General features: G+C 37.4%; 1 protein-coding gene and 1 pseudogene across 1 annotated transcript; both read right to left on the bottom strand.

The window, feature by feature from the left end:
- Positions 1 to 792: 792 nt before the first annotated feature.
- On the bottom strand, positions 793 to 13,303 carry LOC114320816 (uncharacterized). Its single transcript, XM_028267883.2, has 7 exons — positions 12,632 to 13,303; positions 11,762 to 12,052; positions 9,298 to 9,453; positions 6,855 to 7,195; positions 2,652 to 3,168; positions 2,144 to 2,176; positions 793 to 1,584 (listed from the first exon to the last, which is right to left on the bottom strand). Exons 1-7 carry the CDS (start codon positions 12,813 to 12,815, stop codon positions 1,061 to 1,063), a joined length of 2,046 nt encoding a protein of 681 aa, XP_028123684.2. The 5' UTR covers positions 12,816 to 13,303; the 3' UTR covers positions 793 to 1,060.
- On the bottom strand, positions 3,607 to 4,645 carry LOC145803272 (enolase 2 pseudogene; annotated as a pseudogene).
- Positions 13,304 to 13,736: the final 433 nt, after the last annotated feature.

Here is a 13,736-nt window from a genome sequence, read left to right as displayed (position 1 = left end):
AAGTGATAATAAATGGGACATCCAATTTGCAAGTGATAATAAATTTCAATGAGCTTGGCGGCCCAGCTAGAAACAAAAATCTGAAAGCTGAAATGAACTGATTTCAATATGAACATTGAGGTTAATTTAAAAGTGACCTCTTGATCCACACCACACCCTAATTTGAGTTTATGTTCACGTCATTATGTACGAAAATTCTATACAAATAACAAGTGTAGCATTACTACTTTGGATAGTTTCATCCAAAACAGAGAGACCAAGTGACAGCCGAATGTTTAGAATTCATGCATTAAAAACTCATGGGTACTTTCCTGGGCAGTACCAGCTACCAGTTACATTAGTAAAGCTGCAAAACGAAGCAAGCTACACGAGCTCAACTCGCAGCTGAGCTTGGCTCATTAAAGCTCATTCAAGATCAACTCGTTGTATAAGCAAGTCAAGCTTAGATAGCATATATGCATTATAAAAAACCAAACAACTCAAGCTAGACTAGTATTCAGCTCCTTGAAAACTCATTTAAAATTGACTAGTTTTTGTAAACAAGTTAAACTTGAACACATTTCAAATCTCACTATATTTTCAAGTAAAATTTGAACAATCTACTACTAGGCTCAATATGGTTCCTTTGCAGCCCTAATCCTCAGTCACAAAGAATGTCTAACAAAGATGGATGTTTAAGATTCTCCAGAAAAGGTCTAAGCTAATACTATAACAGCATTGGTTCTACATTTGATACATAATACAACATTTGTGCCAAATATGTGCATGTGACCATTAGGCGAGAGAGAGAGAGAGAGAGAGAGAGAGAGCTTTCTATTGCCTCATCCAATGCTCTACACAAGGCAAAGTCAACGGTGCACTTCCACACCTGTACTACAATTTAATGTTACAACATTGAACTCTATTCCCCACTTGAGAGGAGAAACCTTACAACAATCCCTACTTGCAGTGCAATATATACAAACCTACCAGTTTTGGCAATAACCAACAGTGTTTTAAATGAAATAAACAACAAATGTCAGAGGAAAGAAGCAATGTACCTGTACCTCATACAATCGTGTCAATCCAGCTTACCCCCTTCTCTGTTCCGCTCCATCGGTACCAACTTCCTCATCTTCTGCCGACTGTTGCAACCCTTGTCCAAGACTCTTGAGGATGGTGGTGGCATCATGATCGATTGTTTTACAACATTGCCATTATAAGTTTTTGTTTCTGCAAACGAATCTCTTAATGATGTGCTAGGAGATGATCTATTTGATCTGGGTATAGACCAATTTATCGGGCCTTTTTTCAGGGTATTATGACCAAGATCTTTATTACTCTTCTCGTTCATCAAAAGCCTAGGCTTCTTTAAGGGCGAAACCTCATTAGCATTTTTTACGTGGTTGTCAGATATATTTACTGATTTTGGTGCTGCAAATATTTCTCCAGACTTGTCGTTCGATTTTGACTTGCAAGCTTTCATGGTCTTTTCTGAAGGTTTCTTTGACCACCTTACCATTCCATGTACGTCTTGCTTCAAAAAATGAGCTGCAATGTCACATAGTGTTTGAGCAGCAGCTAACAATCTCGGAGAATTTCCAGCTGTCACCAAGAAGGATAAAATAATGAATGGGACATAATCCATTTTTTTTCCATCCTCAGCAAATTAATTTGCATAAAATGTGATCATATTACAATGCAAGTGATGGACCTAGAAAATTTGAGTTGTTATCATGATGCCTAGCTCACCTATTATTACAAGATTGGCTATTCCAATTATTGATAAAACAATGCCTCATAAGCACACCCAATAGTCATACAACCCAGCAGGCTTAGTTTACTTTTTTGGAAGCATGTTATCTCTCTCAAGTAGGCATCACTTATGATTCGAATAAATAAAAGCATCTGAAAATCCAACTTTTACCTTTTCTGTTTTATTCACATTTGTGTTTCCATAACGAGTACACACAGAAGTGTCCACAGGCATAACAACACAGTTAACTTGTTTCTTGATACAAGTTTATTTATAAAAGACAAAAAAATAAAATAAAAATAAAAAAGTGAAAACTATGTGGATATGAAATAATTTACAGGAAACAGGTTTATCAGGTTGTAAGTTCAAAAATAAAGATAATTCTATGAAAGGAACTGAAAATCTTACCATCTTCTTCATACTTCAGACTGCTATCGGATTCTGCACATGTAAGAGAAAAACAGTGTCCACTTTAATGCCTTCTTCAGATGGAAAGCAGAATATGTAAGAATGTGCACATTAGATTCAGATGGAAAGCAGAAACTTTAAGGCCTTGTTTGGTTTGTTTTTCTGAAAAATTTTTGAGAAAAATTCTCTACAAACAAATTTTCAAGAGTAATCAAACCAAACAAATTTTTCCAAAAAAAATCTCAAAATTTTGTTTGGTTACCTACTTTCCAAAATCACTCTTTCTCTCATACACATCAAATCAATTACTTTTTTTAAAACTCTCTCTCCAAAACAATTTTTCAAAACCATTTCTGAAAAAAGGCAAACCAAATAAGTTTTCGTACTTTTATCTCAAAAACTACTCTACAAACACAAACCAAACACACCCTAAGTATTTATTGATAAATTTAATTTTCATAATGATGTTAAAAATTCAAAGAAACTAGCCATCTCAAGAAGATCTCACCTGGAGGAAGCTTCGAAGCTATTGAGCACGTTGCAGACGATGATGAACCCAATTCAAACCAAGGAAAGTTAGCAGATGCAAATGGGGCAATTTTATTTTCCACAGGGCCATTTTTCAGACCTTCCAAAGGAACCAGGCTGTGATCATAAGTAAGTGACTCCAAGTCCGCAAGAAAATCAGATCTGCCTTTCAGAGAAGTATTAGTGTTCCCAATTTTTATCCATCTACTCTGGCATGTGGTCTTACCCGCAGATGATTTAATTGCATCAGCGCTAGATTTGTAATGCCCGCCAGAATTATGTGACCAAGAAAAAGGTGGCAAGCTATCTCGGTGAGATATTTGCTTGCCACGTGAATCAGAATTATTTTTTGAAACTACAGTAGGCTTGGCCACGTCCAGGAGCAGAGAATCCAAATCCTTGGGTGGAGGAAGTGCGAGGCGCTCCAAAATATCTTTAGGTTGACACAACACGAAATCTAGCACATCGGCAGGGATTTTGGGCTTGCTAAAAGAATCCTGAACATTTAAGAACAAAATAAAGCGTGAAGGATAAATGTAAGTATTCAATAAATAGGTTCCAAAGAAGATTAGGACTGTAATCTCATAAAATTTAAAATAACCCCACAGCATGGCTTAAGGAATGTTGAATATAAAGCAGAGCTTTCCATATTTCAGGTATTTAAAAGAAGTAATTTGTTAAAATCCACCTACTCTCCACCTACTTCACCCACTTAAACCTACTCCACTAAACCTAACCCACTACACCACTACCACCTCACCTACTCCACTAAACCTAACCCACTACACCACTACCACCTCCACATCACCTACTCCTTACCTACTACACACTCACCCTCTTCTATATATAGGAATCATGAATCATTGTAATAGATATCAATAACATCAATCATAATACATACAATTTCTCTCTATATCAATTTTTCTTACATGGTATCAGAGCAAGGTTAAGAACCTAGTAATTTCGTTTCACCGGCGGGCGGCAATCTCGCCTTGGCCGCCCGCCGGACAAACCCAAATTTCCTCGATTTCTTCTTTCATGGCAGATTCTTCAACAACACTTCATAGCTCCTGCTTTACATACAGCAAGTGAAACTGCCAATATAGCATTTGCACCAGCCCCATTCATTAACTGTCCCATCGAGTTCTTGCACCATGAAGTTGTCGATTTTGGTCTGTTCTGTTGGTTCCTTGCCAATCAATGCAGGTCCGATGATTGAATTCACATTATTCACAGCCTTGAGGACACCTTTTCCGAGATAATCTGAACCCCCATCTCTCAATTCCAAAGCTTCGTAAACACCTGTGGAAGCACCACTAGGAACAGCAGCCCTAGCAAAAGGTCCATCATTACAAATGACATCAACTTCGACGGTTGGATTTCCATGGCTGTCGAAGATCTGGCGAGCTTTGACGGCTTTGATCGTCACCATTGTTACAACATCCGTTGCTTCAGCTGCCTCTGTCTTCACCTCTAGAGCCTGTTCTGCTGGGGCAGGATCAGCCGGAGCATCTGTAGCTTCAGTAGTTTCATCTTTCACCTCCTCAACAACAGGCTTTGCCTTCACCTCTGGTTTTGGTTTGATGGTCCATTATTTTAGTATATATATATATAAAAGAAAAGTGTGAAATAAGGTGGGTGGAACTGCTGTGTTGTTTTTGAGAAGAGTCAGAAAACTTGCATCGAAATTCCTCTCTCTCCCTTTACTTTTTCAAACCCACAGCTCCTTTTTCTTTCACCACATGATCCCCTTTCTTTTCTTTTCTTTATTTTTCATTTTCAAACACACAATCCTTTTTTTTTTTAATCAACCCACTCAACTTTCTTTTATTTTAATATATATCTATATATATTTATGTTTATTATAATATATTGCACCGACTCTGTCTACTTTTGCACAAACCCATTTTCTTTTCTTCTTTTCTTTCTTTATTTATTTCTTTCTTTTCATTCATTTATTACATCTATACCCATATCCATCATCACACTCTTTCTTTATTTATTTCTTTTAATCACCTTTTGCACCTCCCTCACCGACTTCCTCACCACAACATAGAATTTTTATTTATTTATCTTATTTTTTTTGTGTCCCCTTTTTCACAATCAAAAAAAATATATATATATATATATATAGCTTTGCACACCAAACCATATTTTATTCATTTCAGGGATCAAACCCGATCCCCATTTTACACCAAAAAAAAAAAAAAAAAAAAAAAGCCAAACAAACAAACAAACAAACCAAACCAACCAAAACCACCCACAGGTGGGATTTTTCTTTTCCCTTCTCTACTCTACAGCAGGTCTCTTCTTCTTACTTTTATCTTGGGTGTCCTGTGCCAGTCCGGCCTCCGTGTTTCCCACTCCACTGGGCACGATCACTACTCCCTGCTCCTCCACTGCAGCAAATGGCGGACCTCCAAATCGGAACATCACGGTGGCCTTCCGCTTCAGCTCCTTGTTTTCTGCCCTTAGCACGCTTATCTCTGCTCGCGCATCCTTATACATGCGTTGGAGCAGAGCCAGCTGGGAGTTTAATTGTTGCACCTCATTTGTCCTACTCTGCAGCCGGTGCGACAAGTTTGTGACCGCCGTCATGGACTCCACACATGCCTTCAAAGTATACTGATTCGCCTCCACATCCGTTTGCACTGCCATTTTTTGCTCCACCGACTGCATCGGAAAGTTCAACGGAGCAAACCCAGTGGTGTTTGGTTGAGGTTCACTGGCCACCGCACCAGTTCTCTCTCTTGTTGACTCATTGAGGTCGGGAAAGAGAGTGAGCAGCCCACGGGAAGACGAAGCCATTTTCTGGACAACAGAGTGTTACAGCGTATTACAGAGTTTCTCTCTCAGCAAAGGAAGAATTTTTCAGAGGTTTCTCTCAGTTTTTCTGTCTCAGCTTCTGCCTCAGCCTCAGCCTCAGCCTCCGTCTTGGTTAAATAGCCGAGGCAGCCACGCGTATCGCGCGCCACTTGCCGACAGACGACAAAACGGGCGCGCCAGCCAAGGTCATCACGCGCCTCGCCATCATGTCCGGCACACCTTTTGATAAATTGGGCACGCCTTTTGATGGCACGCCTTTTGATAGATTGGGCACACCTTTTGAGGGTGCGACTTTTTAAGGGTCCGACAAGACTCTATAAACTGTCCCGACATTGATTCCGGTTAGCTCCTTCATGGGTCCGACAAGACTCTGTAAACTGTCCCGACATTGATTCCGATTAGCTCCTTTATGGGTCCGACAAGACTCTGTAAACTGTCCCGACATTGATTCCGGTTAGCTCCTTCATGGGTCCGACAAGACTCTGTAAACTGTCCCGACATTGATTCCGGTTAGTTTCTACAAGGGTCCAGCAAGACTCTGTAAACTGTCACAACAACTGTCACAACATTGTCTGCTACAACGGTCCGACATGACCCCGTAAACTGTCTTCTACAACGGTCCGACATGACCCCATAAACTGTCTTCTACATCGGTCTACCATAACCATACAGTCTTCTACAATGGTCTGACACGACCATACAGTGTCTCCTATCCTCGTTTATTTTTATGTATTTTCTTGTTTTGTTACTCTCTCCAAACTCAAGTTGGTTAGTTCCTATCCCCCTTGAGTTTGCGAGGGGCTGTTAAAATCCACCTACTCTCCACCTACTTCACCCACTTAAACCTACTCCACTAAACCTAACCCACTACACCACTACCACCTCACCTACTCCACTAAACCTAACCCACTACACCACTACCACCTCCACTTCACCTACTCCTTACCTACTACACACTCACCCTCTTCTATATATAGGAATCATGAATCATTGTAATAGATATCAATAACATCAATCATAATACATACAATTTCTCTCTATATCAATTTTTCTTACATAATTCAAGTTCAGCCTGTAAACCTAACAAACTACTGATGCAATCAGTTGATCTGGTCAAGTGATTTTAGCAATGTTAACTAAATAGAAATAGTAGTACAATTTGCAAACAACATTTAACTTTGTGCACGGTACTTGCATCGTAATTTCAAATTGAAACTTCAAACTGACAAAAGTGATTTGTGCCAGCATCTTAGATTCTAAAAAGAATATTAATTATTATTCTTCCACCAGTATAACATCTGTAGGGGCTCCTCCGAGTCTAACTGGCAAACAATTGAGATACTCCCTTCAAACTAACCTTGTCATGTGAAGACAGATCAGTAGTGCAGGTATCTCCTTTATCACTGTCATTTCTAGTTGCCACAGAAGTGTCAGAGCTCAATGGGCATGTGGAAACTTTCTGGTTGTAACTATTATCAATCTCAGCAGAATTCTGGCTCTGTAGAGGCTTGCATTGCCGAAGAATAGAGCAAGTCTTTCTAACTGAATGTAGAATATTTTCATTCAAATTTGCTGCTTTCTTTCCTTTGTCTTTGGCAAAACTAGGACACTTGTAACTGCCATCAAGGAGCTCATTCACTGATAGCTCATCCAGATGCTTCGTGACATCAGAAGTATCTGGTTTCAAACCATTTATTCCTGAAATCAAGTGTTTATAGGTCAATATGAAATTATGCATGTGCAAATAAATATGATGATTTAATTGAAAATCTTCTAAAGAAACAAGCTAAGCAGCTAATAATAACCAGCACACAAAAATAAATAAAAATTTCCTCCCAGGTCGTTGCATGAGAATATTAGAAGCAGCAACATGGTCCAGATGGCCATGGAACCAGAAAGATGGTTGAACACTGTACCACCAACACACGGTCACTCCACTACAACCACTATCACCACCGTCATGACCGTCATCCCTTCCACAACCAACGCCACTCTACCATCATCATCGTCGTCACCACCACTACCCGCCACCGCGCTGCCGCCACCAACATCACCCCCACCATACAACCACTCGAAAAGATAACCAAAACAATGAGTTGTTTGACACCTGCTAGGAATATCCAGCAATGGTCATATTTCTATTTGCCTCTTTTTGTCAAAAGAAAAGATTTCATAATAGAAGTTTTTTAAAATTTATTAGAGAATTTGAGAAAATAGAAAGAAGAAGAAAAGAGATAAGTGAGAAGAAAATAAAACAATCATGATCAAGTCATTTATTCTCTTTATTTGTTCCTGCAAAGTTCTTTTTTTTATATAAAGATTGTCATTGATACTTTTTTTTCCATCCCTACTACTACTAGAATTTTGCCTTTTTTTTATGTTTTTTCTTACCATAGCAAACCCTCTTCCCCAATAACGCCTTTAAACCTTTTGTTTATGAGCTGGTAATATTCATAGATCTCAACATATTGAATTATTTAACTATTAATAACGTATTAACATTTATATAGATTCTAGTTTTTGTTTCCAAACATTTGAATTCATTTTCAAATTCTTTTGTCATGTTCTTATGTTTCCACCAAACGAAATTTTGATCATTTACAAAAAAAAGTGAACTATTTGTTATTAAACTATTTTCTAATACTAATATATCAATCACTTATTATTTAAACATTGCCTATTCAATTTATAGGCTGTCTTACCCTTTATGACTATCTAATTAAACAAGTGGAAAGAAAGGAACCTCCGTTCCCTTGTTTAATTATTTTAGAAACAAACAAGAGTAGGAATACCTCCCCTCCCCTCCCCTCCTCCCCTTCCTTCTCCTTCCTTCCCTTACCCCTCATAACTTACATTTCCCTTCCATTTTATGGTGCAAACGTTAATGAATCATAACTTATATATGCAGCCAGTAAAAGATACTGTATTACAGATATTCAACAGGATAGATGATTTATGTATATCAAACTAAGTTAATCCTGAAAGCAAAAAGTCATCTTAAAAGCACTATTTCTATCTTGAAGGTCTAGCCCGTTCAAAACAAAGTAACGAATTAAACTTTAAGCAAAAGCACACAAATTAAACTTTTAGCGCATTCTGCCGAGGAGCCCACAACACGAAAAGTCTTCAACTATTATGCTTCTTATATTTGTCAGTAATCACTTCACAAATATAGCCTCATTCAAAAATAACAAGCAAAATTCAAAAAATTCAAAAACTAACATTCAAAGCTCAAATAAAAATTATGTAAGGGATAATATAAAACAAAATAATAACTTCAATATATATAAATCGACATATGTACAGCCGTGTCTCCGTGTCTTATTTTTTACAGTTCCCATGCCAGACACTAGACATTTGTGTCCGTGTGCACAGATCATAGCTGCTGTCATTAATTAAGCAATAAAATGGTTGAGGACATGGATGAGCAAACAAGAATATAGCAAAACTAACAACTGCATTGTTAACCATAGGATATTTTCCACCCAAAGAATTATGCAAATTTGTTCTGAAGGCAAATAAATAATTTTTAAAAAGTAATAATAACTAACATGAGGAAATGTGCAAAAAAATATGCTTCCTATATCATAATGAGGATACACCATCAACTTAGATATTAAAGCAAATTGCGGTTTAGCCAGTTCATGTTCACAGCTCCAGCTTTCTAGTCACTTATACGCATAGTGACATGGCAGTTAATTCCACCAATACCACAGCAGAACAGATACAAAGCAAACCATCCCACAGAATGACAATAAAGACTACTTGAAAACAAGTAATTACATGTCATAGCATCATACCAAAAAAGTTGTTCCCTCCAGTTGCTGAATTGAAGCTCACCATGCCAGCCTTCAGAGAGAAATAATCATATTTTGTCTTCGTGGAAACTTTACCACTTCTTTTGTCACCCCGCTTGCCATTTAGCCCGTTCTTTTGCTTAGCCGTTTGAGTTTTCTCTAAAAATATGTAAAAATGAGAGATTTGTCATCTTTGTATTTCAGACAGCTAAAAACAAACTACTAATATTTTTTTTTTTTTTTTTTTTTTGGGGGTAAGTGAAAACTATTAATATAATAATATTTACTCAAACTTATTCTGGTAACAGGACTCCAAACTTGAAACTTCATAGATCATTCACATTATGTATGCAAATCAGTGCTTCAAAATATTCGTTGATTTCAGATGTCCAGATATGTGAAGTGGATGAGGAATACATAACCTCAGAGCAGCATACTTCCATAAGCTTGCTCATCAAGTTAGCAACTTTATCAAAAATAACGAACAAAAAAAATTGCGATCACACAGGGTTTAGGGAAATCGTCAAAAAGTGTAAAACACCCAAAGTTAGAGCATAATTTATCAAATACAACGGATGCATAAATGACCTTATGACACAAAGACAAGTGCGTGTTAAACAAGGATATCTCATGAATCATCCAAATTTGTCTTAACACCTTCTAATTTATCAACAATTACAATATAATAATGTATAGATATGCATCAGTGCAAAAAATGGAACCTGTCCACATTTTATTGACATCACCGAAAATCCCGGATCTGCTAATTAGGTAATATTAACTTTCTTCTAAATTAGATATCCATATTCCAGAACTTAGGTTTTACATATCAAATTAACATTAGAAATCTTTATTCTTACTGAAGTTGTGTTGCTTTAATATATATGTAATGGAAGGTGAAAGTGGTGATTGATTGGAACAGAGGTATAAGTTTTCAGTTGGAAAATTTTGTCGGTGTTGATTGCATTCAATTGTCATTTCCTTCTTTTCCAAATTGCACCAGCACTAGCTCCAACTTTCCTTTGTCACCAACCAATGTTTTCACCGTTAAAATTTACTACAAACCAACTGGGAATATAATAGTGTAGAAAATCAGGTTGCAATTACGCACAAAAGCAGTATAAACCATTTGGAATTTAGCAGTTACAACTTTACAACCAGGTTCATTTCAAGGGGCAAGATATGTGAACATGTCGGATAGCTCAACTTTGACCATGAAACAAGAAAATTAAACACTATTCTTTTCTTTTCTTTTTTTTGTGGAGGAAGATCTTGCTGCTTCCACTGAGAGAGTATTTATCCCTAATGCCAGCAAACTTTTCAAGAGTTCATTTGCATCTGCATTTAGCCTTTCCTTTGGTGGTGCAAGCACTTCTTGTCAAGCTAAAATATAGTACAATTGTGTGAAATCTTTCATCAGTCATATGGTCACCTCTACCACAATTGACTCATAGATCAGATACATAGATGATAATAAAAATACTTATAAAGCATACCATATAATTCAACTTCATCAATTTAAACATGAGAAAAGAAATGGTGAGAAGTGAACAAGAAATTAATGTTAAAGAATATTACAGTTAATTCATTTCTTTGCTTTGTGAAAATGAATTTGGGAAAACACCATGTAAGAAAATAAGTATAGTCATCCTCGGAACATCCAGATATAAATATGTCGAGAGTTGGAAAATTCTCATGAGATGCCAATTTTCGCAAACAACTTGCATATATGTAACTAACAAAAATTCACATAAAAGAGCATCAAATTACTCTATGTTTGGATGGCTAGAATCTAAAGTGGGTGAGAATCTCATGACTAGGAATCAAATGCCCAGTAACTTAATCGCATTCAACTATTCGGATAATTCAAGATTATTATCCAGGATGTATTCTAGTGTTTGGTTTAACTTTCTAAAACATAGGAATGGTATTAAAGTTTATTTAATTGTCCAAAACACCCATTGTAGGAGAGAGAAATAGAGAGAATATGGGTTTCGATGTTGTTCGGTGTTATAGATATAGAGCAGAAAATTTATTAGAGCCCGATTTTTCCTTCTTTTCTGGATCAAGTTGGAATGTGAAATTGCCATGGGAATGGGGGAATGGGGATCAGATTCCTACTTAGTTTCGAAAAGTGAGTCTAGCTTGAGTAAGTAATTAGAGTAAGTAACCACAAATCATGTCCTATTCCAAATTGTGGAATCATGAGGATCAAAAAACATATTCCCATTCCCCCCTCAAGATTTCTTCGAACCCAAATTCAGCCTAAAAGTAGAGGCAGTGTTGGAAAGGCAATATTAAAAGGCTTTGTTTATGGTATCTTTCAAGCCAAAGAGTCTCTTACTAGGGGCATTAACATTTAAAAAATGGAAAAACTTAAGAATGTATGGATTTCAAAGGTCAATGATTTTATTTCCTCTTTCATAATGTTGCATTTTGCAGAATGATGCAAGCTCATTAGGCATACCTTTTACATCATCAGCTTCGGCATCATTTATAGACACTTCTTCCATTTGTGCCATCCTCGATCTCTTAGAATAACCACTACCTCTTGCCACTTTCCCAGATTTGCGTGGTATTTGTTTACCCTCAATATTGGGCATATACAAAGGAGAACTATTTCTACTCCCAAATTTAAGCTCTTCAGGTGCATCTTCGCAATGAAAGCTGGAAAGCTGATAAGCATGCCTACCAAGTTCAGTATCTGATATCTTGTTCCAAAAAGTTGATTCCTGTGTATTAACAGCACCCATCTCATCTGCCAGAATCACAATCCCAGAAGTGATTTCAGTAACAGAGCAACATATAAAAGCATATACAAATGAAGCTCTGTAATTAAAGTTTAGACAGAACAACCCTGAAGTTCATATGATTTTGTGATTAAAGTTCAAAAGAGTATATGAAAAACACTAGGAAGAGAACCCTGTAGTTAATTGGCCATTGGTTGGAGCTGCAGTCCCAGCTAGAAAAATGAGAACATGACGACTGAGTCCCTACTAGAACGCGGTAAAACTTGCCATGTAAAGCTAGAGGCCTAGTTTATCGCAATTCAAAAACTCACCTCTCACTCTATTATGTGTTCAAGGAACAACTAGACACAATCTCTATCATCAATTGTGGGGATCTTCAACATGATTTCGACCTAGTGGAACCACTCTAGCAGAGAACCCTCAATTTCATGTTTTCAGAATCATTGTTTGCAATACATGCATGATTAAAATGACTATTATCTCAATTTCCAAAAACAAAAATAAAATCCAATTATCACGCTACCAGCAAAACCGACTGTAACCAACGTAAACCCTAAAAATTAGTAAAATTTGAGTAAAAAGTCCACCTTTTCGGCAAAGCAAAGGAGCAACAGCAATCGAAATACGGTCCGATTCGCGAGCCTCAACTTCCATCACTGTAACCCCACCGCCGCCACCGACAGCTCCTCCACCAGCTCCACCAAAACCCTCCGATCCCATGAGCTTCGACACCGCAACCACCGCCGGAAGAGCCAACTCCACCGCATCCATCACCTCAACCAGTCGAACGAACTCAAAACCATCTTCGATTCAAAACCCTACACCATTTTCATCGAAAAAAGCCGATTTCGAGTAAAAAGGACCGAAAGCTCGCAGATTTGGGGGTGGATTGAGGGGATGAGAGAGAGAAATTGGGGATTTTGAGCATGTTGCAGAGAGTGGAGGCGATGAGCAAGAGAGAAGTCTAGGGCACGAAATGGCGGGATGGGTCAGAGAGAGAGAATGAGAAGTATTTATAGTTTTCGGGAAAAGGCATGGGTTACTCCGTCGGTGGGGAATATTCCGGTGTGATCGCCGTCAGCGTAATCTTCACCCATCCGGTTCGGGTTTTTGGAGCTTTTTTTTATCCACGTGGCATTATCCATATTTGAGTTGAGAGAGATGTTCAGGTAGTGTCCTAGGTCGTACTGCTTCGGATAGGACACCAGTGAGAAATTGACACGTGGATACGGAGTGGCAAGGCTTGTTCATGGAAGGATGTGAAATTATTATAAGTAATTCATAACTATAATAATAGAGCTCTAATCAAAATTTCACTGATGTACCAACCCAAAAAAATAAATAGATAAAATAAAAACAGATTAAAATATCACATCAAACAGTAAAAAACACAATTTAAACTTTTTTTAGAATTCACAATTTAAAACTCTCAATCATTTGACTTATTCTAATAGCCTTGATTGATGATGCCGAAAATAGTTGTGCGTTTTAATGAGTTGATTAGGAGATAACGGATCATTCCCAACATTGCAAGCTGGTGAAGTTACAAATACACCCTCTCAGACACTGGCAGAGCTAGTGTATAGTGAATGCACTGGTGGAGCTAGTGTATAGTGAGTGGTGTCACTTGACAAAACTCAACTTCGAATTTTTTTAAAAATAAATATGAAATTTATCTAAAATATTTAAAAT

This window comes from Camellia sinensis, chromosome 11 (assembly GCF_055761805.1).
Source record: "Camellia sinensis isolate YWXY chromosome 11, ASM5576180v1, whole genome shotgun sequence".
Lineage (NCBI taxonomy): Eukaryota > Viridiplantae > Streptophyta > Magnoliopsida > Ericales > Theaceae > Camellia > Camellia sinensis.
The sequence above is the reverse complement of the archived record's forward strand: the minus strand, read 5'-3'. Positions and strand labels throughout refer to the sequence as shown.